The 23,627-nt window shown below is 43.9% G+C and overlaps 10 protein-coding genes across 10 annotated transcripts; 5 read left to right on the forward strand and 5 right to left on the reverse strand.

Annotated features, from left to right (window-relative positions):
• Positions 1-191: 191 nt before the first annotated feature.
• BYT42DRAFT_489237 (Poly(A) polymerase central domain-containing protein) lies at positions 192-2,274 on the forward strand (the record flags this gene model as incomplete). Its single annotated transcript, XM_051563922.1, has 8 exons — positions 192-337; positions 429-577; positions 658-767; positions 838-891; positions 954-1,376; positions 1,445-1,692; positions 1,762-1,997; positions 2,129-2,274. 8 exons carry the CDS (start codon positions 192-194, stop codon positions 2,272-2,274), a joined length of 1,512 nt encoding a protein of 503 aa, XP_051426815.1.
• A 979-nt stretch (positions 2,275-3,253) lies between these two features.
• BYT42DRAFT_542523 (Fms-interacting protein-domain-containing protein) lies at positions 3,254-4,237 on the forward strand (the record flags this gene model as incomplete). Its single annotated transcript, XM_051565620.1, has 5 exons — positions 3,254-3,349; positions 3,408-3,634; positions 3,705-3,842; positions 3,906-4,020; positions 4,094-4,237. 5 exons carry the CDS (start codon positions 3,254-3,256, stop codon positions 4,235-4,237), a joined length of 720 nt encoding a protein of 239 aa, XP_051426816.1.
• A 257-nt stretch (positions 4,238-4,494) lies between these two features.
• BYT42DRAFT_490706 (P-loop containing nucleoside triphosphate hydrolase protein) lies at positions 4,495-6,150 on the reverse strand (the record flags this gene model as incomplete). The annotated part of the gene is made up of 6 exons (XM_051564022.1): positions 4,495-4,625; positions 4,690-4,862; positions 4,935-5,535; positions 5,604-5,689; positions 5,763-5,886; positions 5,952-6,150. The coding sequence occupies 6 exons, from the start codon at positions 6,148-6,150 to the stop codon at positions 4,495-4,497; spliced, it is 1,314 nt and encodes a 437-aa protein (XP_051426817.1).
• A 199-nt stretch (positions 6,151-6,349) lies between these two features.
• Positions 6,350-7,971, forward strand: BYT42DRAFT_554656 (peptidase M24, structural domain-containing protein). The gene is made up of 4 exons (XM_051566604.1): positions 6,350-6,487; positions 6,569-6,694; positions 6,826-6,937; positions 7,019-7,971. The coding sequence occupies exons 1-4, from the start codon at positions 6,397-6,399 to the stop codon at positions 7,842-7,844; spliced, it is 1,155 nt and encodes a 384-aa protein (XP_051426818.1). The 5' UTR covers positions 6,350-6,396; the 3' UTR covers positions 7,845-7,971.
• A 518-nt stretch (positions 7,972-8,489) lies between these two features.
• BYT42DRAFT_554658 (uncharacterized protein) lies at positions 8,490-10,741 on the reverse strand. The gene is made up of 7 exons (XM_051566605.1): positions 10,581-10,741; positions 10,450-10,513; positions 10,176-10,367; positions 9,908-10,093; positions 8,944-9,825; positions 8,798-8,864; positions 8,490-8,697 (listed from the first exon to the last, which is right to left on the reverse strand). Exons 1-7 carry the CDS (start codon positions 10,659-10,661, stop codon positions 8,664-8,666), a joined length of 1,506 nt encoding a protein of 501 aa, XP_051426819.1. The 5' UTR covers positions 10,662-10,741; the 3' UTR covers positions 8,490-8,663.
• A 124-nt stretch (positions 10,742-10,865) lies between these two features.
• Positions 10,866-13,182, reverse strand: BYT42DRAFT_554661 (citrate synthase). The gene is made up of 4 exons (XM_051566606.1): positions 13,096-13,182; positions 12,895-12,972; positions 12,057-12,784; positions 10,866-11,810 (listed from the first exon to the last, which is right to left on the reverse strand). The coding sequence occupies exons 1-4, from the start codon at positions 13,129-13,131 to the stop codon at positions 11,237-11,239; spliced, it is 1,416 nt and encodes a 471-aa protein (XP_051426820.1). The 5' UTR covers positions 13,132-13,182; the 3' UTR covers positions 10,866-11,236.
• Positions 13,183-14,446: 1,264 nt separating this feature from the next.
• BYT42DRAFT_542528 (Oxo-4-hydroxy-4-carboxy-5-ureidoimidazoline decarboxylase) lies at positions 14,447-15,064 on the forward strand (the record flags this gene model as incomplete). The annotated part of the gene is made up of 2 exons (XM_051565621.1): positions 14,447-14,794; positions 14,873-15,064. 2 exons carry the CDS (start codon positions 14,447-14,449, stop codon positions 15,062-15,064), a joined length of 540 nt encoding a protein of 179 aa, XP_051426821.1.
• Positions 15,065-15,559: 495 nt separating this feature from the next.
• Positions 15,560-16,647, reverse strand: BYT42DRAFT_610151 (uncharacterized protein; the record flags this gene model as incomplete). The annotated part of the gene is made up of 5 exons (XM_051571370.1): positions 15,560-15,702; positions 15,759-16,125; positions 16,197-16,319; positions 16,376-16,525; positions 16,594-16,647. The coding sequence occupies 5 exons, from the start codon at positions 16,645-16,647 to the stop codon at positions 15,560-15,562; spliced, it is 837 nt and encodes a 278-aa protein (XP_051426822.1).
• A 1,105-nt stretch (positions 16,648-17,752) lies between these two features.
• On the reverse strand, positions 17,753-21,367 carry BYT42DRAFT_508535 (WD40 repeat-like protein). The gene is made up of 8 exons (XM_051565121.1): positions 20,949-21,367; positions 20,779-20,891; positions 20,618-20,712; positions 20,266-20,509; positions 20,066-20,201; positions 19,688-19,974; positions 18,008-19,618; positions 17,753-17,945 (listed from the first exon to the last, which is right to left on the reverse strand). The coding sequence occupies exons 1-8, from the start codon at positions 20,964-20,966 to the stop codon at positions 17,861-17,863; spliced, it is 2,589 nt and encodes an 862-aa protein (XP_051426823.1). The 5' UTR covers positions 20,967-21,367; the 3' UTR covers positions 17,753-17,860.
• Positions 21,352-23,180, forward strand: BYT42DRAFT_554671 (S-adenosyl-L-methionine-dependent methyltransferase). The gene is made up of 9 exons (XM_051566607.1): positions 21,352-21,486; positions 21,597-21,752; positions 21,819-21,833; positions 21,903-21,962; positions 22,017-22,041; positions 22,095-22,159; positions 22,259-22,440; positions 22,502-22,561; positions 22,658-23,180. The coding sequence occupies exons 1-9, from the start codon at positions 21,422-21,424 to the stop codon at positions 23,023-23,025; spliced, it is 996 nt and encodes a 331-aa protein (XP_051426824.1). The 5' UTR covers positions 21,352-21,421; the 3' UTR covers positions 23,026-23,180.
• Positions 23,181-23,627: the final 447 nt, after the last annotated feature.

A 23,627-nucleotide genomic window follows, 5' to 3' on the forward strand; every position in this document is an offset into this window, starting at 1 on the left:
TGCACAAAAGGGCAGATATTCGATATATCTGTTCAGTTTGTCGAGGGACAATGAATGCTAAAAGGGAGGACTGGTTGTAATCTCCGATGATGGGTCCTGACGAACCAGATGCAAAATAAAATTTCAACCCCAATTTTTTTTTGTTAGTTTTTTGTCAACAGTTTGCTCTCCCATTTATATTGAAATCAACGATGGCAGCTTCCAAAATCCAGTTTGGTGTCTCCCCTCCACTTTCTACGGCACAGCCATCTGCCGGGGAACTTCGTCGTTTGGAAGAATTGGAAGAAACTCTCAGAAAATACAACTTGTATGAAAGTCAAGAATTGTCATCACTAAGGTAGATATAACTATACAACATGGCGCCAAGCCCTACTATTGCACCTTCTTTGTTTGACCGAATTTCTCACCATCTTTGTTTTTTTTTTTAGAGAGAAGGTACTTTCAGAACTTGAGCAGATGACCAAAGCATTTGTCTACACTGTCAGCATTCGTAAAGGTTTATCTCCAGAACTTGCCCAAAAAGCGGGTGGAAAAGTTCTCACCTTTGGAAGTTATCGACTTGGCGTACATGCTGCAGGTGAGTTGATTGTTTTGCCATAAAAGAAAATAATGATGAAAATAATACTAATTTATGATGTTTTCTCCTTCTGTTTTTAGATGCTGATATTGATACCCTTTGTGTATTTCCTCAACACGTGACTCGCGATGATTTTTTCAACGACATGTATTCCATGCTGCATGCTCGCTCCGAAGTCACTGATCTCACGGTAGGCTCTCAATGATTTTTTTATAACTCTGTTGCATTGAATGATTGATATTGATAAAACGTTATTTTAGGCTGTGACCGAATCCTTTGTGCCTGTGATAAAATTTAAATTTTTTGGCATCGCCGTAAGTCGTGTGATGGTTTGTTTACTTTGATTTGCAACTTGTTTAAAATCCTGGATGATTAGATCGACTTTTTGTGCGCGCGCATGTATCTAAGCGCTATTCCCGACCATCTTGATGTCAGTGATGTATATCTGTTGACGTACCTTGATGAACGATGTATTCGTAGTTTGAACGGAACACGTGTGGCCGATGAAATTCTGTCGCTTGTACCCAATGTGGTCACCTTTCGAACCGCCTTGCGATGTATCAAGTTATGGGCAACAAGACGAGGCGTTTATTCCAATGCGCTGGGTTTCCTTGGTGGCGTCGCATGGGCCTTGCTGGTAGCACGAATATGCCAGTTATATCCAAATTCATGTGCAAGTACCATTGTTAGCAAATTCTTTCGTGTTTTCCTGGAATGGAACTGGAAACAACCTGTCGTCCTCAAAGAAATCGAAACATTGCCCTACCTCAACCTGTCTGTCAAACCGTGGAGTCTCAAGGTACAACCGAAAAAGAAGACAAAAAAAAATGACACACCGTGGAAAGTATATTAACAATTCACGGTTAGAAAAATGCTCACCGTATGCCCATCATCACACCAGCGTACCCAAGCATGTGTGCCACCCACAATGTGACGGACTCGACCCTGAAAATAGTCCTTGGAGAGTTTAAAAAGGCGGACGGCATCATGAACCAGATCATGTTTGGCAAGCTACCGTGGAACGCTTTATTTGACAGCGAGATTTATTTTTCAAAGTATCAACATTACATACAGATTGTGGCCGCCACAGACGATGCTGAATTCCAACTGCAATGGTAAAAAAAAAAGATTGTCATTGGTGATTCACATTTTTTATTGGCTACTTCTGATCATTTCAAACCTAGGCAAGGTCTTATTGAAGCACGATTAAGACGACTGATGCAGTATCTCGAAAATATCCGCGGTGTAGCGCTGGTTCATCCGCTTGTGACCAGTTTTGATTATGAAGGAACTTGCATTAATGAACAGGAAATCCTTGATTTAGCTTCTGGGAAACTGACCGATCAACCTGTCAGAAAAAGAGGCCGTCATATTTTCTGTCGTTCCTTTTACCTCGGTCTCTATCTCAAAACCGGATCAGGTAAATATACATGGCTGCTAACCAGATCTCAAATTCCCTTTTTCTCTCTCTCTTCACTTTTCCCGCTTGCTTGCGTTGAGATGAAGCAGAGGAATGGATCATTTATTTTCTCTTTTCTTTTGCCGTGGTAGTGAAAACATCGGTGGATGTGGGTTGGCCAGTGAATACATTTCAGCAAGAATTACGAAACGATCCATTGTTTGACGAGCACCGGATGGGAATTTATGTGCGGCACATGGAAAGGTCAGTCTTGAATTTGAAGATGAGAAGCAGCTAGGAACCTCATTTATGGGATGTGTTTTGTTTTTGCATTGACTGCACTTAGATCGACGATTCCGCCTCAAGTTTGGGATAAGACGGCGAACAGTGAGAAACTTGCTGAGGTTCGGGCCATTTGACCATACGAATTTATGGGGTGGACGCCATCGTGTGGGCTGGACAAGCAGCGTTGACCATGTTTGTTTTGTAGGCAACTTCGGAAACCAGCGCCAAACGACGACGCACCAACTTGTCATTGGCAGAGGAGTTTTCCGACGTAATATCACCTTCAGAACACACAGTGCGACAATCTCAACCACAACAAGTCTAACACGATATACCAAAATGCCATTCACATTCATTTCATCCAACGCGCCAATTCAAGAAAAAAGAAGGAAGGAAAAGAGTATGTAGACAGCTCGATGATTCGCGGTGTCACCAATTTGTTTTTTCCAGCAAACAGATTGTGTTTTTCCTGACAGTTCATGTATGGGTAAGAAACAACTCCAAAATAGCTCAAGGATGTTCCTTTTTTTGAGGCACATCTGGTTATCTATCATGGAGAAGTTCATTATGCAGAAAAATGAACTAAAAAAAAAAAAGAAAGAATGAAAGGAAACAAAGTAAAAAAGTAGGAGCACAGAAAAGGAAAAAAGGGAAAAAAAAAGAGAGAAAAAAAAAATAGTGGTCCAATCCATTTTGATATTGCAATAGGATCCGTCAAGTCGTTTTTTTTCATACTTTTTCTTTCTTTTCTTCGTCTTGTCGCATAATAAAGCCAAATATTCGTTCAGAAATTCTTACTGTTTAACTTTGGATTCATATCAAAGAACCTCGACAACTTTTTATTTCAGCTGCAACGGCGCTGCAATAAGACACTGTCAAGTGAGACAGATCACGTGCGCTGAAAGAGAGAAAGAGCGGAGAGTCTTTTAATTTTTGTTATTTTGGCAGACAAAGAGAGAGTGTGTGTGTGGACTCACCAATTAGATTACTGAATGGCCAACGTAGATGTAGAAGGATCTCTATCCTTCTCTGCAGCGTCGGATGAACTTCGCGCTGTGTTAGCAGATTACATGAAACGACGCATAGAGGTAAAGGAGGGACGGTGAATCTTGCATCTTGTATCATTTACCAAAAGGGAAAATGTAGGGCACTCTGACAGAAGATTTTCGAAGCAGCGTGGAAGCGGAAGCGATGGGGGATGTGGCAGATAAAATCAAGGACATGCATGCCTACGCATTTGGGAGAATGCGCGACAGTAAACAACAGACCGCCGAAGCCAAAGCGGCCATGGACGAAGCCCAACTCGGCCTGCAAAACGTCTTGTACGAGAAACGTCACATTCTAGAAGAAATTGTAAAGTGTCGAGACTTTCGGTAAGCTAATGATTTTAGTAGACTCGGTATCAATTTCATCATGATTCTTTTAACTAAAATACCATGATAGATCCGTGTATCAGGATATAGAACTTGTTTCGTTGGACGATTTTCGTGCACGAGCCCCTGCGGAATATCTTGATCAGCAAGACAATCCTCACGCATTGATGATCAATCGATTGAAATTCGAACAAGACGAACGAACAACGTAAGCGGATAAGAAAATTGTCGATTTTGGGGAATCGTGGGACTGACGATTCATTCCACATAGATTGAAAGAACAAGAAGAGAAACTGCAAGCGGAACGACAATTGCTTATCAAAGAAAATCGCAAGGCGCAAGAAAAACTCGATCGCTTTGACAAGTTATTAGACGATTTCGTACAGGTACGCTCTTTCTAAGGCATTACGCTTTGAGCGAATTTGGCAGGATGACTAAAAATTTCAATGCGACCACTAGGCATCCTTACCGGTGGAACGCGCCTTGGAAGAAGAAAAGAAGGCATCAACTCATATGGAAGTGGTGGGCGACAATGAAAATACCGAGACCACAACAGCGCCTAAAGAGCCAACCACAGAAACCATGGACGTCGATACAGCATGAACCACCCTCACTCACATCAAGAAAATAAAAAAGAAGACAACACCAACATGAATATACAGATAGTCAATCATTTTCCTGTAGAAAAACACATATGTACATCTTTTTTTTTTTGTTTATTATTTGAATCTCTATAGTTCTATTTTATTTTTTTACTTCATTGTTAATCTTGTTGCAGAGCCAATTTCTTCTTCTTGCGCACTTGCTTCTTTTCGCCAAATTTGGAATCGTGCAATGCCTACCGATTGACAATGAAGATATTAGTTACAGAGATACCAGCGACCGTTTGTTGAAAGACTTACCATGCTTGCTACTCGTTTCGCTGTAGACACTTCGGACAATTCTTTCAAAATTTCATCTTCGTTCACCTTGTACTCTTCCATCTTTTTGTCTGTAATTTTTTAAATGGGTGAATACTGTGTTGGTTCAAAAGCAAGTAATTCGAAATGACTTACTCATTCGGGCTTCAATGTTTTGCACCAATTGAACGTCCTTTTCAGTGACGATCGACAGCGCTTGACCGCCGCGACCCGCACGAGCCGTACGACCTACACGATGGATGTAATCGGTAGGATCGCGAGGTATATCGTAGTTCAACACTAATTCAACTGAAGGGATATCCAGACCACTAAAAAGGGGATACAAGCATGTTAAAATCACATCATCCATCCCACAGGTTTGCGGCCGGGCTGCCACTTACCGACTGCCTACATCCGTGGACACCAGGACCTTGATAACTTCGGCTTTGAATTTACCAAGGGAGTCCAAGCGTTGTTGCTGAGACATTTCCGAATGCAGGGCTGTGCATCGAATGCCGAGTTCCTTGAGCATGATGGTGATCATTTCGGCCGTCGAACAACGACCGCAAAAGATAATGACGGACTTTTCTTTAAAATCATCGGATCGAAGAAGATGGGTGAGGTACGTGGTTCGGACGTGGGAAGGGACAAAGATATAAAATTGATCGAGGGTGGCGACAGTCGAGACACTCATATCGCAAACGTGAACGAAGGGGCGCTTTTTTGGATCATCTTCAGCGTCTTTGAGGGCTAAAATGGATTCGGTCATGGTGGCTGTGAACAATAAAGTTTGTCGTTTCTTGGGTAACTGCGGCAAGATGGCTTCCAATTCGGATACAAAGGTGGGCGACAGTAACCGATCGGCTTCATCCATCACCAGAAATCTCGCTCGCGACAAGTGCACCGCCCCTGAACTGCTGCGAATGTGATCCCGCAATCGGCCGGGCGTAGCAATAATGACATGCGGTCGACGAGAAAGTTCCAATGCCTGGGTCATCATATCTGTCAAACGAAAATAAATAAGAAAACCCTATGCACTCAAAATTCCACACATGACATATTTGACATACCTAAACCTCCCACAACGACGGATTCTTTCAAGCCAATACTTTTGCCCAAAACTCGAAATTGTTCAGCAATCTGAAACGCTAGTTCTCTATGTTAAAGGAATCAAACAGATCAGTCCCTCGATCGAGAATTCTTGCCATGCCTAGGTCATGGCGACATACCTTGTAGGTGTCAGTACAAGAGCAAATACGCCATAAGGCTCCTCCGACAGTTTTTGCAGAATGGGAAGAGCAAATGCGGCGGTTTTACCGGAACCTGTTTTGGCACCACCAATGACATCCTTTCCTGTAGAGTAGCAACCAGGTAAGTCCAGTGATTTTTAGTATGTTCCGAAAGAATGAGATGCTTACCAGCAAGAATGGGCGGTATACAGGCTCGTTGAATTTCGGTAGGTTTCTTGATCTGCATGGATTTGAGGGTCTCACACAGCCATTCGTCAATGCCAAGTTCGGCAAATGTGGTAGTAGGTGGAAGAACAGAAGGTTGAGCTGCCTTTTTCTGAGCCGCCGCCACTCGGCTCACAGTCTTGAAGGAAGTCTCGGAAGCCATGAGACAAAAGAATAAAGGAGTAGGAAATGAACTGAGTTGACAAGATCAAGGAACCTGCTGGACTAAACTTTTTTTTTCTACACTCAATTCATGCCAAATGGCGATTGGTGGGTTGTGGCTTATCGAAAGAGCGCCCCGATGAGAGAGGAGTCTGGAAAATCGAAAAATTTTTTGTCACTACGGGTGCGTAACGGGCAAGCCCAGTCAAGACTCCTCTCTTTTTCTTCGCCCCACACTTACAGAACCATGGCAGACAAAGCTCCCGAAGTCGACAACACCACCATTGCGAACCCTGAGGTGATTACCAAGTACAAGGACGCTGCCGAAATCGCCAACAGTAAGTGACCATTGCTCAATGGCGTCTGCCACGCTTGCCATGATTCTTATTCAATCCTTAACCGATGCGTGTCATGAACAGCCGTCCTCGCCAAGGTCATCAAGCTCTGCGTTGTCGATGCCAAGATCATGGATATCTGCGTTGAAGGTGACAAGCTCATCAACGAAGCCACCAGCCGTATCTACAACAAGGGCAAGCTCTCCAAGGGTAAGGCACCACGCTCACACGCCCACCACGCGCCCCTCCCCCTCCATTCACAACAACCAAGGGGGGCGGGCTCTGTTTTTCTTTCTTTCATACATGAGACTGACGTTGGACGATTTTCCAATTTCTTTTAGGTGTTGGTTTCCCTACCTCCATCTCTGTCAACAACTGTGTTGCTCACTTCTCGCCTCTTCCCAGCGACCCCGAAGCCGCTCAGACCCTCAAGGAAGGCGATGTTGCCAAGATGTACGTATTTGGAAAAAAAATTAGAAGCACGCCAAAAAATGGATAAAGAGATTAAGTTGACTAACGCATTTTTCTATCTAGTCAATTGGATGCTCAGATCGATGGTTACTGTTCGACCGTCGCCCACACTGTGATTGTGGGTGCTTCCGCTGACAAGCCTGCTACTGGCGTCAAGGCCGATGTTGTGCAAGCTGCTCATGAAGCTTTGGAAGCTGCCGTTCGTTTGATCCGTCCCGGTAACAAGAACATGGAAGTCACCAAGGTCGTTGACCAAATCACCGAAGCTTACGGTACCAAGGCCGTCGAAGGCATGCTTTCTCATCAACAGTTGAAGAACGTCACTGACGGCAAGAAGCAAATCATCTTGAACCCCAGCGAAGCCCATCTCCGCGATTTCGCCCGTATTGAATTTGCTGAAAACGAAGTCTACTGTGTCGACATTCTTGTCTCCTCCGGTGAAGGCAAGGTCCGTCAGTTGAACTCGCGTACCACCATCTACAAGAAGACCGATATCCGTTATCAGCTCAAGTTGGCCGCTTCCCGTCAAGTGTTGTCCGATATCCAGGCCAAGGCCGGTAGCTTCCCCTTCTCTCTTCGTGACCTTCCCGATGAACGCAAAGCTCGCATGGGTATTGTCGAATGTGCCAAGCACCAAACCGTGCTGCCCTACGATATCATGTTTGAACGTGAAGGTGCCGTTGTCGCTCAATTCTTGACCACTTTGTTGGTCACCAAGAACGGTAACATCATGGTCACCAACCCCAGCTTCGACCAATCCCTTGTCAAGTCCGACAAATCCATCAAGGATGAAGAGATCAGCAAACTGTTGGCCTCGCCTTTCCCTGCTGTCCCCAAGAAGAACAAGAAGAAGAAAGCCGCTGCCCCCGCCGAAGCTGCCAAGCAATAAACAATTTTAAAGGAAAAAAAAAAAAGAAAATTTGGCGCATGTATTGAACAGTCTCAAGTAATAAAAACAAAACCTTCCAGCATAATTTACTGTATGAATAGTAAAAATACGCTGGATTTTGTACAAAGTAACATGATGTGCATTGTTTATCGAATTGGGGCTCTTGGAACCCCAAGTGTGGGCCTATGCGCTCGCAGATGGCCTTCGACATGTTATTTTTGCCGATTCTTTGGGATATCATATTCAGATGACAAGCATGTTTGGACTTGATTTTCATTAAACCATAGCTGTCGATCTCTATTTAGAGAATCATCTTGGCTGTGGACCATGTTTGATTTCCAGAATCGGTAGCCCGGAAAGGCGAATGATGCATACCGTATGTATATTAAATACATTGATGCACCTTGAGTATCGTTTGCACTTTCCGCGACTATACTTATAATGTTCCACTGCACTTTTCAGAACCTTCTTTTGATCATACAAGTTCGCTCTCGTTCATCATGGAAACGGTTGACATCCAAGTTCAGCTTGCGGATTATTATTACTGTTGCTCTGGTTACTGGAAGCCAGTGTGTCAAAAAAGGAAAGCATAAAATTATTTGCCTACTATATGGCACATCGAACATTTGCAAGTATTTTTTTGTGCAACAATGGATTCAGTCATGGCACGGTGCCATTGTGACAGCATGCTCTGTTTTATTGTAAGGAAAATGAGCGGAGTATACAGAGATGGGTGGGTTTGGAAAGAGTGGGGTAGGATGATGTTGCGTGTGTGATGAGATTATCTGATTGATTTGTCGAATAAGGAGAAAAATGAATCTAGGAATATTTACGAGAAAAGGCCAACATGGACCTAAATACAGAACAGTTAGAAAAATCTCATGGTGGCACAAAATCAAAAAAGAAAACAACTATGACGCCTCATCTATCGATTATGTCTCTGAACTACTTACATTTTGGATCCATTGTTGAATTTAGACATGTACGCATCCTCCAGCGCAGATTGAGTAATAGAAGTATCTGGCATATGGAAGCGAAAAAGTAAAAAAAAAGGATAAGCCGATGTGACAAGTGAGAAAAAATTGTGTCCTCTTCTCACCAGACAGATCGCTAAATGAGGACCCTACTGAATTCAGGGCGCTTGTATTTTCCTTGCCGGAATCGTCAGAAATAGTGCCGGTCGGAGGCGTTTGACCCATGAACGGTGGAGTAGAAGCAGTAGAGGTACGAGTCATGCTGGGACCAAATACTTTATCGGTGGTTTGTTTCGATTTTTGACGCGGAGGACCCGCCCTTGACCCCCCAGCTTGCATGCCTAAACTATCCTCCCTAGGCTCCTCTTCCAGCGCTCTCTCTTGCCGCAAATCATGAGACCCACGCATCGTCGTCGAGGGCCGAGCCGACCCTGAAACCGAACTTGCAGAAATGTCATTGCGAGATCGAATCAGATTTTGCATCGAATACGATGTTTTACGTGCTGGCAAAAACGCCGGCTCTTCCAATTGAAGTCGCATCTTTTCAAAATGGCTGCTAAAATCTTCATTTTCACGCTGCTCGTCATCTTCATCATCTTCTTCGTTATCACCATCTTCCTCATCATCATCATCATCGTCGTCCTCGTCGTCATCGCTATCGCCCTGATTTTCTTCTTCGTCATACGGTATATTCCGTCGATCGGTCCGCCGATCGGTTCGTCGATCATGATCTGATTTTGGTGCTGTGCTAGTGCTGCGGCCCAAGGATACGGAATGGATGGAGGACCGTGAGAGGGCACCAGGTGTTTCGGATGATTGAAACGCTCGACTGTGATGGGAACTAGCAAAGCTTTTGTAGATGGATTCGCCCACACTGGCCGAATCGCTGCTCGATAATTGCGATTGGTCATTGCCAGTGATAGTTCTCGATGAGGTAGGTTTCCCACTTGAAGGTTGACGCGGTGTAATACTGGAAATGGTTGACAACATCATGGAATCATCCCGAACTACACCCCAGCCAGTCAATTTTTTTTTCTTAGTAAGAAATCATTCAAAATCCTGGTAGCCCCGATTTTTTTTTTTGCTTACTGTTCAGTGGCTGCAGCGAGGTGGGTGTGGATGATCCCAGATCATGACGGGTAGGCATACTTTGGGTAGGTGTGAGTTGACTCGATCGTTCCTGGCCGTCACTTTCGGTTGCAGTCATAGAAACACCTTCGCCGGGTTCTTTCCAAATGGACGACGTTTGTAAGGTCGCACGAGAAGGTGGCGTGCCTGTCACCAGTTCTTATCAATACCATCTAATGGATTCGGTTTTTCTTCTCCCCTCAGGACAACCCTGCCTGCTTATTTTTACCTTGCCATGTATTTGTACTGGAGGGTCGGCTTTGAGTGCTTCGATGACTTGGCGGAGGTGTATAAGTTGCTTTGCCTACCTCACTGAGTCGCAACTGTTGGTGAAGCCCACGTAGCTGAGTCTCGTGAATAAAAGCGGCATGACGAACAACATACGACGTCGGCATGCCCAATTGCTCGGCAATAGCATTCCCTACGAACAAAAACAAGAAAGTCAAAACAACAGCATCCGGCGAGGATACGGGGAGGAATTATGCAAACTAGTTTTGACTTACAGTCGGTTTGTTTCTGACTCATGTACCGCCACAAGCGGTGTTCCATATCGTCTGTCCAGACAATCTAAAATCGGCGTCCCCGTTGGTCAGTCCAACATCAAAGTTTGGCCACAAGATACCTCGGAACTTACGGGAGGTGGTTCTACAAATCCAGCTGGACGTTTGAATGGTAAGCGTATAACGACATGAAGTGTGTCTTTCTCTAAACCCATTTGGAGTGAGTTGGAGTAATATCAAGTGCTGCGCTACTCAGGGGGTGGGCGGACTTTGTTGGGTTTGGCACGACTCATGCACCACCCCAAAATATTGCCTGTCACATTTTTGAGTTAGGTGGCACCCGCGCTTGAATTGCCTTTCCCGTTCGGGAGCCCACTGAAAAAAAATAAAAATACAAACACAGCAACATCCCATGCACCCAAACAAAAAAATTCAAATGAAGCACAATATAATATAACACACAGCATCGTCTTTGAAAAGATAGACTATATTTCACAAAATGAGGGGGAATGTCAACATGAAAAAGAAAAGGAAAAAAAAACGTATCTGTGAATCTAACGTGAAAAAGAGGGAAATGCAGATAGGTTTCCTTTTTCTTTTTGGGCCATGCGACACCAAAAAAAAAACAATATACAAGAGATAGGGATAAAGCGAAGGAGGATACAATAATCTACTTTTTTTCGGTTTTGGTTCTTTTCTTTTTTTTCGCATTGTTTAATGCATGCAATCAACGTTCAAAGGATGTTTGAGGTTGATATATGTGTGTAGTTGTTTGAGAGAAGGGCGCTTTTTAGTTCTTGGCGAACATCTTCTTGAGATGGGCGGTGCTGTAGGACTTGGGGCGTTCCAAGGGCATGCCAAGGGCACGATCCCAGATCAACTGAGAAGTGACACCGAGGGCACGGGAGACACCAAAGAGGACAGTGTAGTAGTCTTGTTCGGTGAAACCGTAGTATTGGAGAAGGACACCAGAGTGGGCATCCACGTTGGGCCAGGGGTTCTTGGTCTTGCCGTGTTCAGTAAGCACACCGGGGATGATGTGGTACAACTTGGAAACCAAACCGAACAAGGGGTCATCGGGCAAGTGCTTGAGAGCAAATTCACGCTGAGCAGTGTAGCGAGGATCGGTCTTGCGAAGCACAGCGTGGCCGTAACCAGGCACCACTTGACCACCGTTCAAAGTATCCCACAAGTACTTCTTGATTTCTTCTTCGGAAGCATCAACACCAATGTTGTCCTTCAACTTCAAGGTCCAACGCAACACTTCCTGGTTAGCAAGACCGTGAAGAGGACCGGCCAAACCGTTCAAACCAGCAGCGAACGAAAGATAAGGATCAGAAAGGGCAGAACCGACCAAGTGAGTACTATCATATAAATAAGGTATTGATCAGTCTTATTGTCCCATTTTTACCCCAATCTCCCCAACCCGCATCGCGTCTTCATTGGCCCCGATGATTTTGCTGTCATGCCCTCAATTTTTTTTTATGTTTTCCCTCTTTTTGCTTTCTCGTGTACCTCTCCTCCTGTTGCGTTGTCCCATCCCATCATGACACCAAAATATCGTAGCCCATCATGAAGGCAACACGCCAAGAAAGTTGAGAAACACTTACGTATGAGCAGAGACGTTGCCACCTTCGTGGTCCGAGTGAATGGTGAGGTAGAGACGCATCAACTCAACAAAGTCGGAGTTGGATTCATAACCCAAAAGTTTAGAGAAGTTGTACGAATAATCCTTATCAGATTCAATCTCAGGAAGCTTGCCATCCTTGTAAACATTGCGGTAGATGCGGGCAGCGACCTTGGGGAGCTTGGCAATCAAGTCCATGGTATCCTCAAAGGTGGGGTCCCAGTAGTTGGCCTTGTTCAAACCCTTGGCGTATTCCTTGGCAAACAAGGATTCGTGTTGAAGCGCATTGACAGCGAGAGAGAATTGAGACATGGGGTGAAGAGTCTTGGGGCAACGATCGATGATTTCCTCAACGAATTCAGGAATGTCAGAACGAGCAGCCCATTCAGCAGAAAGGGACTTGACCTGTTCTTGGGTAGGCACTTCACCAGTGACCAACAACCAGAACAAAGATTCGGGAAGAGGTTCCTGGCCACCTTCAGCAGCAGGCAACACCTTTTGGCAATCGGGGATGGTCAAACCACGGAAACGGATACCTTCCTCAGCGTCCAAGACGGAACCTTCCCAGATGAGACCCTTGATACCACGCATACCACCATAGGCCTGATCAACAGTGACCTCACCGAGGACCTTGCTACCGTATTCCGCCTTGAAAGCCTTGACCTCTTCCTTCTTTTGGGGAATAAGTTCGGCAAGACGTTCCTTCAAGGTCTACAAAGAAAAAAGTCCAACGTAAACATCGTTTGGTAAGTTTTCATCGGTTGGGATAAACGCAAAGAAAAAAAGAGAAGCAAGATGGTTTGCTGTTTCTTTTACGTTACCTGGGTCTTGGAAGAATAAGCGCGGCTAGCCCCAACGGCGGTGGCGGGAGCAAAGCGGAAAGCGGTGTGACGGACAGCCTAATCCAACCCCATTTGGGAATATTGAGCTTCAAAGATAAACGCGTCGTAATGGGGTGACCATATATTTTTTTTTCTTCTATTGTTATGACGGGACAATAAGTAAAGGAAGTGTCTACATACCTTGGTGGCGGAAGTGAAGGTGCGAAGAGCAGACATCGAAAGAGGGATTGTGAGATGAAACAACAACGAATAAAGAAGAGAAAAAATCCGCAGAAAAACGGGAAACAGAGCTTATATAAGAAAAAAAACACAATTAGCTTACCGCTTAAAAGATTTCTGTCTTTCAAATGATGATGATTGATGGATAATACAAGGGGTTGCAAGGGTGGGGTGCGTGGGTGGTCACAAGCCACGGAAAGATGCCTAAACAAGAAAGTGCTGTCACGCGAAAAAAAAAAATCGATGGCGGAAAACCACTCGCAAAATCCCAGCTTGATGATTAGACAAGCCTAAATGTTTGCCCGATAAGAACCTGACACATTCTATCCAGTCCAAACTGAGGTTAGTCTTATCAAATGGACCTGCTTCTTCCCAAATTAAGCTTCCCATATCCACCATTTTCCAGGCATTTTTTTTGGTGATCCGATCACCGTCGATAATCCCATTTGGTTCTTGGTCAGCAAAATAGGACAAAGAGTTCTTGACAAACAATCAATGACAACTTGTCGTGAATTACTTCATTTCAATTCCCAGGTTTCATAATAGTATATAAAACCATGCAACAAAATGACACATTCATCGTCAATATCATTTGACAATGTTGATTGTTAGATAATGTAGAAAGGAAGAAGGGTAATCGTCGGCAGTAAAAAATGGTTTTGGTTCCTTTTGAAAAAAAATTTATTACGTGAGTGAAGTCCCACCACTACATCATACCGAAGAATAATGCTTACTTTCTTTTCTTGGATAATCAAGTATCGTCACAGGTTTGCCGCCCAAAGTTCGATTTCCACCAACAGTGCCACAAGGGAAAAGAAAAAAAAAAAACTTTCTGTTGGGAAGAAGCGGAGTAGAATGATTGCCTTGGTTTCAGGTGATTCCAGGATTCCCAGGTAACGTAAATAGAGAATGATCCCATTGTTCATCTATTAGGGTTAGGCAGTGTGTCCCCATGATGAGCAAACAAAAAGGGTGGACTCCCAAAAAACCAACAGGCGAATTAAAACAGATTTGACGGAATGCATCGAATAACCCCATTATGAAATTCCATGTTTCATAATAACTGGCTCTTCCCCCACTCGTCCCCCCCACCATATTTTTGGAGCTTCATTGCTGTGGTTGTTTTTTTTGAGAACGCGATTGTCGGGGATTGAAAACGCACCGTCTCACTCGTCCATCCACTGCCTAAAAAAATGCTGACTGTCAATGGTTTTCGATATTTAATGATTTCGGATCGTTATTGTGGGGGATCCCCTTTTCTTCTTCTTCTTCTTCCTTTTCTTTCATTTAGGAAACAGAATCATTCACAACCATGGCCACACTTCCGTCGATCCAGCAACTGAACCACGAAACGTCGGAAAACTTTATCGAAGTCGTCAACACTTTATTCGAGACCGCTCCTCCCTTGGCCGATCGTCTCTTGGCCGCTCGTCCTTTCCAATCGTACTTCCAACTCATCGATTACGCTCAAAAGATCTGTCTCAGCAACGAACTTAGCTACAATGATAAACTCGACATCATTAACGCCCATCCCCGTATTGGTGCCGGTAAAGCCAACTTGTCCGCCGCTTCCCTCAAGGAACAGGGCTACAACACCCGCCAAGGTGCTCTTTCCAAGGAAGACGAAGCCATCAACGAAAAGCTCGCTCAAGTGAACAAGGTAAAACACCACCATAGCATCTCTGGATAATGGACATCATTTAACGTGGATGATCTTTTGTTCTTTCCTTTTTTTCAGCAATACGAGGATAAATATGGCCATAAATTCGTCGTGTTTGTTGCTGGTCGTCCCCGCGCTGCCATCATTCCTCTTATTGAGGAACGTATTGCTGCCAACAACCCTGAGCAGGAGATGAAGACGGGCATGGTCGACATGATGCGTATTGCTCGCGACCGTTTGATCAAGGCTTCCGTAAACAGCAAATTGTAAAAAAATGAAACCCATCTCACCCAATCATTGCCCACAGATACCTACCGGAGTAACAAAATGACGGTATATTTTCCTGGCCTTGAATAAATCAGGAAACTATTAATGCTTTGTTCGAAAGAAAATCCAAAAAGCAATACAGAAATAAAAAGAATTCATATATTCTTGCTGTGCAAGACTGACCGGAAACAAGCTCTGCACGGACGATGAAAGGATATTTTGAAGCTCATCGATTAATAATTTTGTGAAGTTCGTCCGTCCATGTCTTGCTGCCACGCACGCGTCCCAAAGTTCGTGCCAACTTGTCATGCAACGCGACATATGAAATAATCTGTACGTTATTGTTTGATCAATTTCATAAAATTGATGAGCTGATGATGAAAGAGTTATTATTATTCTTGAAAAAAAAATCAATGATATGAAAAGATACTTTGTCAATGAATGGATGGTGGAAAGGAAAACAATAAATGCGGCTACAGGGGGATCACGATGAGGTTTTCAGCTCACATAATTGCTTGGAATCATGCCGACGGTGCCGTCGGCTTTTCGTGCTTGCCACCAGCTTCCTTCTTTTTTGTGAACGTGCAGCGTCTCGCCTCGGCTAAATGATAATTCGTTCGGATCTTCCGGGTTCGCTTCATCTATACCATGGTTCATTATTTTTGCACCTATTCTATCGATTGAGAATAACACTTACATGGATGTATTGCCACCACTGGAATATTATATTCTGCATGCGGCGAAACAATCACTGTGTTGGTAATATTGTTATTGTTGCTTGCTATTCTTTCCATCGGGCTGTCGTGAAGGTTGAAAACCGGAGGGTTGGAAACAAACATAGGAGGACTATTGTGTTCCTGACGAGGCGAAACGGGTCTGATAGAGGATCCGTAGTCGTATTCTTTGTAAAGATTCAAGGCATTGTTGCCGGTACCCGTGTGATTTCCAAGAGGAGGATGGGTCGTCGTCTGTGGGTAAGTGCTGTTGTAATGCCGGTACAGATCTTTCATCGAGGGAAAGAAAGCCGCATCGTAAGTGACCCCAAAAAAGAAGAGCCAAAAGAACTGGGTATTCACGCAAGTCAGTATGGCTGACGGGTCGATATTTTTTTTTTTTTTTTTTTTTTTTTTTTTACCTGAGCAATAATTGTCATGATCTGACCGACGGCGGTGATTGTCAAGGAAGTTCGGCCAAAATACAGGTACGAGGTCACTTCACCAGTCGCATACGGGACATTAATAGCAATAAGGGCCAAAATCTGACGGCAGCGTAGTTTAGTATAGAGGAGTGCAAAATGCGTGGGAGTTGTTTTACCAGGCCATGGTATGATTCGACGGAATTGATCCATAATACGCAGCACACGAGCAATAGGATAGCTAACTGGTAAATGATGATCCACCAGGATGCCGGATTTACCCACGCACTGGACGCGCATAAACCGGCAAATGAAAGTAGCCATCCAATCTGTCACACCAATTTAAACAATCCTTTAGACCCATAGACAATTGATATCATGTATCACAGTGACTTACGGTGGCCACAACACATGTGAGTAACACAATAGCGTTGGCTATAGAAACATTCATTCTTTGGCGAACAAGGAAATGCAAAGACCAATAGGTTGGGTAAATATATATTGATAATGGGCAAGGGAAAAAATACTGGGTTGATCAAAGAGCCGTACAAGTGGATGAATAATATTCATACGCTTATAAACAAAAAAGTGAGCGATCGAATTGATTGATTTCTAGGATTGGAAAAGTTAAATACAATCAATCACTAACCGATCTTTGTTCCCTTTTTTGTAGAATTGAAGGGGGTGGGATTTGATCGCTCATCCTCAATCATCATCCGGGATTTAATAAATAGATTTTTTTAATCAACAGGATCCAAGGGAAACGTATGTGCGCTTGAACCAAGGACCAAGTTCTTCCTCGGTGACCAATGAAGACGCCAACGCTTCCATTGCATGATTTGCAACCAGGTATTTGTCCATATAAAATAGAAATCTCAAACCACGATTTATTTGATACTCGTTTTAACAATGCTCCCGTAGTTATGACTACTTTTTCCGGTACATCCGTGATAGCATCACATTTAGTTCCGATAGTAAGATAATACACTGGTGCTCCCTAACTTTTTTTTTTGAGTTTCTTTGTTGATCGATCTTTTTTCCGGGCGGAAAAAGAAATGGCAGAGAAAAGAATGAATCCGGCAACTTGACCACAAATTGGCTAAATGACATCACGTCCTGATGGGAGCTACTTTGTTATTGTATCATAGAATTACGGTACTTTAAAGTAGAGCCATATACCGTTATGCGTTATGCAGTATTTGACGAAATAATAATTGGAATCATCCTTTTTGCATTACAGTATCACTGACAAATGTACCAGCCATGCTTTTGCACACAATAATAATATGCATGGTATATCTGAACTTCCACTGCTGCAAACAAAAAGAAAGCATTTTACAAAAATACCATGTCTGTTGACGGGCAATATTTTTAAAATATAATGATACTTGCCTGAAGCAAATGATTTAAACCATTACCCCACAAAATGTCCATTTGTACAGTAAACATTCGGTTGTTTAACACTCCAATCTTTGGTAATTAAGATGACTAAGAGTGAAAATCAAGCGTGCTTGCAAGAGACGTATGATGGATTTTCATAACATTGATATTTAACAGCAATCTATTTTTTCAACCTCGGTGATATTGGGGTTGTTCGTGCAAATGAGATGAACCTTCTTTTTTTTTGTTTTTCTATAAAAAATGAATGCATGCAAATGATTTATTTAAGCTTCAATGTCTCTATTGTTGTTGGAAGCCAAGGACTGTTGGCTTAAGAGGTACTTTAATGTATAGGTATTGGCATCGCATCTAAGAAAAGTAGAGAGGTCAGCATTTGCTCACAAAAAAAATAGGGACCAAGTGGTACTTACAAGTTGGCGATATCATCTCGAACACGGAGGACGCCTTTGCGTAACGATCGGAAAACGGTTTGAAATTCGCCGCGATGGTCTTTCAAGTACCGTCCGTGGGCTGTCATGACACTAATGACCCACATCATGTGAAACTCAACGTGCGGACTTGTTTCCATGTGAACACCCAAAAAGTGCAGTAATTTTTCCAAGTATTTCTCGGGCATCCCACGCGCTACCAAATCCACCGACGCGGGAGGAATACGTTCAAACACCGTGTGCAACACTGGCTTTTCATTCAGCCGGAAGGCCATGCACAGCGCCTTGAGATACTCTCCTTCCTCTAATGTCTCCATCACCGTTTCAGGGGTAATGTCGATTTCAAGATCAAATGGATCGAACAAAATCGCGTCGTCCAACGAATACATCAGTAAACCGTCGGTCGTAGCCGCCGCCCACGCGCGACCCGTCGGTGAAAATCGTACACATTTTGATCGCGCTTCAGGTCGAGTGCGCCTTGCTGATAAGTCGCCCTTTTGTGTTCCCGGTAAACTGTTATCTAATCGATCTTCAATGTCGGACGCCTCGTCGGCTTCCATTTCCTCGAGACTGCCAAATTCAGTCATTTTTTTGGAATTCAGCATTTCCTGCGTACCGTCCAACGACAGGTTTTCAGAGATCTGGAACTTTTTGACCAACACGCTCGTTTCGATGTCGTAGATGCAAATGTATTTGGAGCTTCCACCGCCAATGATGCTCGAACCGTCCGCGGTGTAGCATAGCGAGTTGAAACATTTGCCAGATGCGGCATTCTCGGCCGATGTGCGATCGTTCAGTTTGCGTCCACCCATGATGTCTTTTCGTCCTTCAATGACGGCCGTCTGCTTGCCCAGTTCCACATCCCAGAAAGAAATCATACCGTCCAACGTCGCCGTCGCTACTTGTTTACCGTCCGGTCGATACGCGACGGCCAGCACTTCTGTTTGATGTTGCAACGCTTCAATATGTTTGCTTCGTCCAAAGACGTCCCATGTTCGTGCCGTTTGATCCCAACTGCCACTGGCCAGCATCATGCCCGTTGGTGAAAACGACAGTGAACTAATCGGGCCTTCGTGACCGGCCAAGATATCCAGCAATTTCCCCGTCTGTACACTCCACACAAAAATTTCAAACGTATCCATTGTGCCAGCACATACAATTTCACCACTGGGGTCGACGGCCAACGACGTAAATTGGACAGGGTTAGGACTGGTGAATGTTCGGAAATTACGGTAACGGACCAGATCAAACGCGCGTACGGTGCCATCCAAACTGGCGGAAAACAGCACTTGGCCCTGTTTTGCGAATTCGACCGCGCTCACACCACTCTTGTGTTCGTTGAAAGTGACAAAACAGAATCCAGACGTGGTATTCCACACTTTCACTTTGCCATCGTCACCTCCCGTAGCCAACGTCTGACCATCCGCCGAATAGGATAATGTGTTCATATCGTAGTAATGGCCCTGCTGCTTGAGTACGTATGTCTCTGACTGCCATTCCCAAACAAGCAATTGGCCCAGTTTGCTGGAACCAAAGGCAAGCCATTCGCCTGTTCGGTTGATCGCGACAGTGTTGATCGACATTTGTGAGATACTGACAGAGAGAAAAAAAATGGATTGAGTGGGGCGGAACAGTGCGCCTATATCCATCTTTTGGATTTACCTTAAAGTGTGAATATTGTTAAACGAGGGCGTTTCGTACAGACCAAAGAGACCGTTGGAGAAACCGATGACAAGTAAATTGCCCTTTGAAAAGTATTCGCACGATTTAACTTTGGCGTAGTTTTGTTTGAAGGGGTGCTTTGCACGAACACGCCAGCGCGCCTTATCCACTCGCACAGGAGTTTCCTCATCGACGTCCATTTCATCCTCGGACTCTTTGCCGCGAAGCTCCGCCAAAGTACCATATTTCCACAAGTAAACAGCACTGTCTTTGCTCACCGTGTAAATCTGTCATCATCACGCTGTGTGAGTATGGATTTGCCTCATCACACCGGACCCGATCCAAAATCCCAGTAGATAAGAAAAAAAAACTACTTACACTTTGCATATCATCCGAGAACCAAGCTCCCAGTACTGTATCGCGATGGCCTGATAATGTGGGAGGAATAAATCCTTCGACAGGATGCAATGAAAAGATGCGTGCCGTCAAATCCTTGGACGCCGTGACAAAATATCTAATCCATTCGTAAATGATCGTGTTCGTTGTGCATATACCGATGAGATAAAATGCGGACTCACTTGGAATCGGAACTCCACTGAATGCTCAATACATCGTCGTAATGACCATTGTAAGTGTTATGAAGAAGGAAAGGAGCGTATTCACGAGTGAAGCCGGGCGATTTCCAAACTTGAACTTGCTTGCCGTGAGTCACTGCAATATATCGACCGTCCGGACTGAACTGAATCGCTCGCACTTCCGCCTTGAAGTTGAAATGGTGAAGAATTACTCGTCGAGGAAAATTGATCAACAATGCTCGGCCGTCTACAGATCGCAAATAACCCGAAAAAAAAGAAAAGAAAGAACACAAATAAGAAAGAGTTAGTTTCTAGAGTATTGAGCAATCAGAAAGGAGCATTGAGCGTCACCCACCTTCGTCGACGGTGATCAAAAGAGTGGCTTTGGGAGATAATGCCATGCAACGGATATTTTTGCGCATTTCCACGGGAAGTGTATACGATTTATTGCTACAAGAGTAATAATTAGTATCGTACAATGACGCTAGCATGGATCGCAATGGAAAGACGTTTTACTTGACAAGGTCAAAGACGGACACCCGATTCCCGACTGGACTAAGGATGGAGTTGCCATCAGGGGTAAAAACGAGGTTTCCCGCAGTGTAGACGGTGCCACAGAGATTGGAAAACTAGACAAGCAAGATCAGCAATTACATTTGATTATCACGGATCGGATCTTGGGTTACCTTGAATGAGGATTTCATAAGGTGAGTGACAAAATGAAGAGCTCAGCTCGCAGGCATGACCGAGATAGCAAGACATTTTTTTGAGATTGTGGCTTGTAGAAAAGGTAAAGCAGTCTGTCTTTGACGGAACATAATTATTTCAATGCCCGTTTCTCCCACCGTGAATGTGGTTGAAATTGCCTTTTCCTATTGGAGAAATACCCCAAAAAAATAAGAAGTCGAGTTTAATAGACGAAAGAATGCCGTATGGATGATCGTCATATAGTATATCTTATATATCTATATTGGAATTCATTTGCTTATAAAGGATTGTTTACTACGGCCGCATAGAGTGGGTGGGTCAGCGTTTTGAATTTGGTCAAGTGTGTGTAACGTTGGCGAGAGGCAGGCTGCGACGGTTCGTCTGCAAGTTCTTTCTCTAACCCGAATACAGGTTTTGGAAATACAAAGTGATATTAGCACCGAGTGTGGGAATGCCTTTCTCTGTCCTGAGTAAAGGAAGCATGACCGGTCGCAGTGCTACCAGTCGAGTGAAACGGTACGTCGCGAAACTTGCCCGTCATTCTTCATCATTTTAAAAAGGGCTCTTGTCACCTCACACTTGTTTAACCATGGTTCAACGATCGTGACAAAAATAAAAATAAAAAGGTACGAAGAAGGTTACGAAGAACCGAAATTTCCCATTCGACGTTTTGATTATGTAGATGGACGCAACTATCATCATTCGAATAACAAGAAGAAGCACTTTTTACCCTGTGACGATGAGGAACTTGAACGACTGGAAGTCAATACGCTTCTTTTTCGGTAGATCACCTTTGATTGAATCAAGCGAGATACCTCCTTCTCATATACATGTTTATGCTGACACAGGTTACTTTTCCCAAAGTAAAATATGCAAATCAAATTTTCTGCTACGATTCATCGATACTGATCAACACAATCGATTTCAAAAAGACGCATATTTGCCCCGGTAGAAGAAGATCTCAAAAGGGGCATTCGCGTTTTAAGCGTATGGTAAGTGCCGAAGCATTGATGAGGAAGACGTTTGATTTGACATGATGGATACAGTGCCGGGCCGGGATTCTGGCTTAGAGTAAGTGGTGACGGCGAGACTTTCCCGATAAATTGGCTTATCAAGGAATGCAGGACATGGCAGAGTTGTATCCGAATTCCCATTTTACAGGCACCGATACCGTGATATACCCAGTGAGGTGGGAAAAACATGGGCTATCAAAGATTGTCTATGTCACATATAAACTCTTTTCCTTTTTTTTTTTTTTTTTTTTTTTTTTTTTTTTTTTTTTGCACAGCAATTCTCGCAGCAATTGCCATTTCCGTATTGCTGATCCGACGATTGAACTTCCTTTTGCGGACAACAGTTTTGACTATGTGGTTCAACATGATGCTATTTACCACTATACAAGAGCCGAGTGGGACAAAGTCATTCAGGAAATGATTCGAGTGACTAAACCTGGCGGTTTCCTCGATTACAGTACGTCTGGATAAAGAAAAAAAAAGATTACGATAACTGTGAGTACTCAATTACCTTTCAGTGGAAACCAGTGACACATTGCAAGATCTCGGGCCCAATTTTTCAGTATGGTTAATGCGACGTAAGCGTTTTGTTTCTCTGTTGAGCTGTGCGAAGAATGGATTACTGTGGGAAGAGATTAATGGAAAGAGAGATTTTGATATGGAGTTATGAATAGTGACAGTTTCGATGCAAACACGAGATATTCACTTCAAGTTGGCGACTCAGCTGGAGACGGCATTGATGGAGACGGGACTTGTGCGTGTATTGGAAGCTTCGCATCGATCGGCACCCATAGGTTGGTTAGGTAAACTCGGGGATGTTGCCCTGGAATCGGTCCAGCGATTGTTTGATTCCATGAAACCTCGATTGTGTGAAGACTGGTCCATGAATCCTCACAAATATGATAAAATTGTCCAAACCGCAGCACAAGAGTGCCGAGAATTCAAAAGTTGGATGAACGTCTACTACGTTAGCTGTCAAAAATTGGATAACCACCCATCTCTGCATGCCACAGCCTCTGCCTCGTCTCGTTCACATGCGTGACTCCCGTGAACTGATAACCCGACATCCATTGGCTTCCAATTTTTTCTCCAGCCTCCGAAAACCAAAAATCCCCTTTTTCCACATCTACGAAATATTCCACACCCCTCTCTATACGTGAAACGCGTTCTTTTAGTCATACAGAATAAATAATAAACATATCAAATGTAAAAAGAACGTATTCCAGAGGATATAAGGCGGATCACGCAAAAGCGGAATTGTCAGTTACTGCGCATAAATAGCACGTATCTTTCTCCGCTTGTTTCTTGTTGGCATGGCACAAGACCGAATCTATTCCACTGATTGACAATTGTCAGGTGGAGAAGTATGTACTTAAAAAAGGAGAAGGCACGGTACTGGGACATGGAAGTGTCGTGAGCAGTAAGTAGCTCAGCAAGAGCCCTAGTTCTTTGGTGAAGCTCAACCTGAAAGCCATTAGTCCACTATCGTGTGTACCTTGATGAGAACGACCAATGCAATGAAGATTTCTAAAGAGAAATGCGCCTCTCACTAAAACAAATAAAAATAGAGTCCCTGAAATTCTAGCTTCATAGACAGTTTGATTTCACAGGACAGTGCATTGCAGTTTGGGAACAGCTTTTGCA

This window comes from Radiomyces spectabilis (assembly GCF_025331425.1).
Source record: "Radiomyces spectabilis strain NRRL 2753 chromosome Unknown BYT42scaffold_2, whole genome shotgun sequence".
Taxonomy (NCBI): domain Eukaryota; kingdom Fungi; phylum Mucoromycota; class Mucoromycetes; order Mucorales; family Radiomycetaceae; genus Radiomyces; species Radiomyces spectabilis.

Excerpts from the sequence above, each read along its gene's own strand:
- BYT42DRAFT_554671 (XM_051566607.1), top strand. The coding sequence starts at position 21,422 with ATGCCTTTCTCTGTCCTGAGTAAAGGAAGCATGACCGGTCGCAGTGCT. Across the intron at positions 22,042-22,094 it reads GGCCGGGATTCTGGCTTAGA|GACATGGCAGAGTTGTATCC; the intron begins GTAAGTGGTGAC and ends CAAGGAATGCAG. Across the intron at positions 22,441-22,501 it reads TGGCGGTTTCCTCGATTACA|TGGAAACCAGTGACACATTG; the intron begins GTACGTCTGGAT and ends ATTACCTTTCAG.
- BYT42DRAFT_554658 (XM_051566605.1), bottom strand. The coding sequence starts at position 10,661 with ATGGGTTTAGAGAAAGACACACTTCATGTCGTTATACGCTTACCATTC. Across the intron at positions 10,514-10,580 it reads GATTTGTAGAACCACCTCCC|ATTGTCTGGACAGACGATAT; the intron begins GTAAGTTCCGAG and ends CGCCGATTTTAG. Across the intron at positions 10,368-10,449 it reads GAGTCAGAAACAAACCGACT|GGAATGCTATTGCCGAGCAA; the intron begins GTAAGTCAAAAC and ends TTTTGTTCGTAG.
- BYT42DRAFT_508535 (XM_051565121.1), bottom strand. Across the intron at positions 20,713-20,778 it reads TCCGTCTTTGACCTTGTCAA|CAATAAATCGTATACACTTC; the intron begins GTAAAACGTCTT and ends TTACTCTTGTAG. Across the intron at positions 20,510-20,617 it reads TTTGATCACCGTCGACGAAG|ACGGCCGAGCATTGTTGATC; the intron begins GTGGGTGACGCT and ends TGCGATCTGTAG.
- BYT42DRAFT_554656 (XM_051566604.1), top strand. The coding sequence starts at position 6,397 with ATGGCAGACAAAGCTCCCGAAGTCGACAACACCACCATTGCGAACCCT. Across the intron at positions 6,488-6,568 it reads CGCTGCCGAAATCGCCAACA|CCGTCCTCGCCAAGGTCATC; the intron begins GTAAGTGACCAT and ends TGTCATGAACAG. Across the intron at positions 6,695-6,825 it reads CAAGGGCAAGCTCTCCAAGG|GTGTTGGTTTCCCTACCTCC; the intron begins GTAAGGCACCAC and ends AATTTCTTTTAG.
- BYT42DRAFT_554661 (XM_051566606.1), bottom strand. The coding sequence starts at position 13,131 with ATGTCTGCTCTTCGCACCTTCACTTCCGCCACCAAG. Across the intron at positions 12,973-13,095 it reads CCTTCACTTCCGCCACCAAG|GCTGTCCGTCACACCGCTTT; the intron begins GTATGTAGACAC and ends GGGTTGGATTAG. Across the intron at positions 11,811-12,056 it reads GGCAACGTCTCTGCTCATAC|TACTCACTTGGTCGGTTCTG; the intron begins GTAAGTGTTTCT and ends TTTATATGATAG.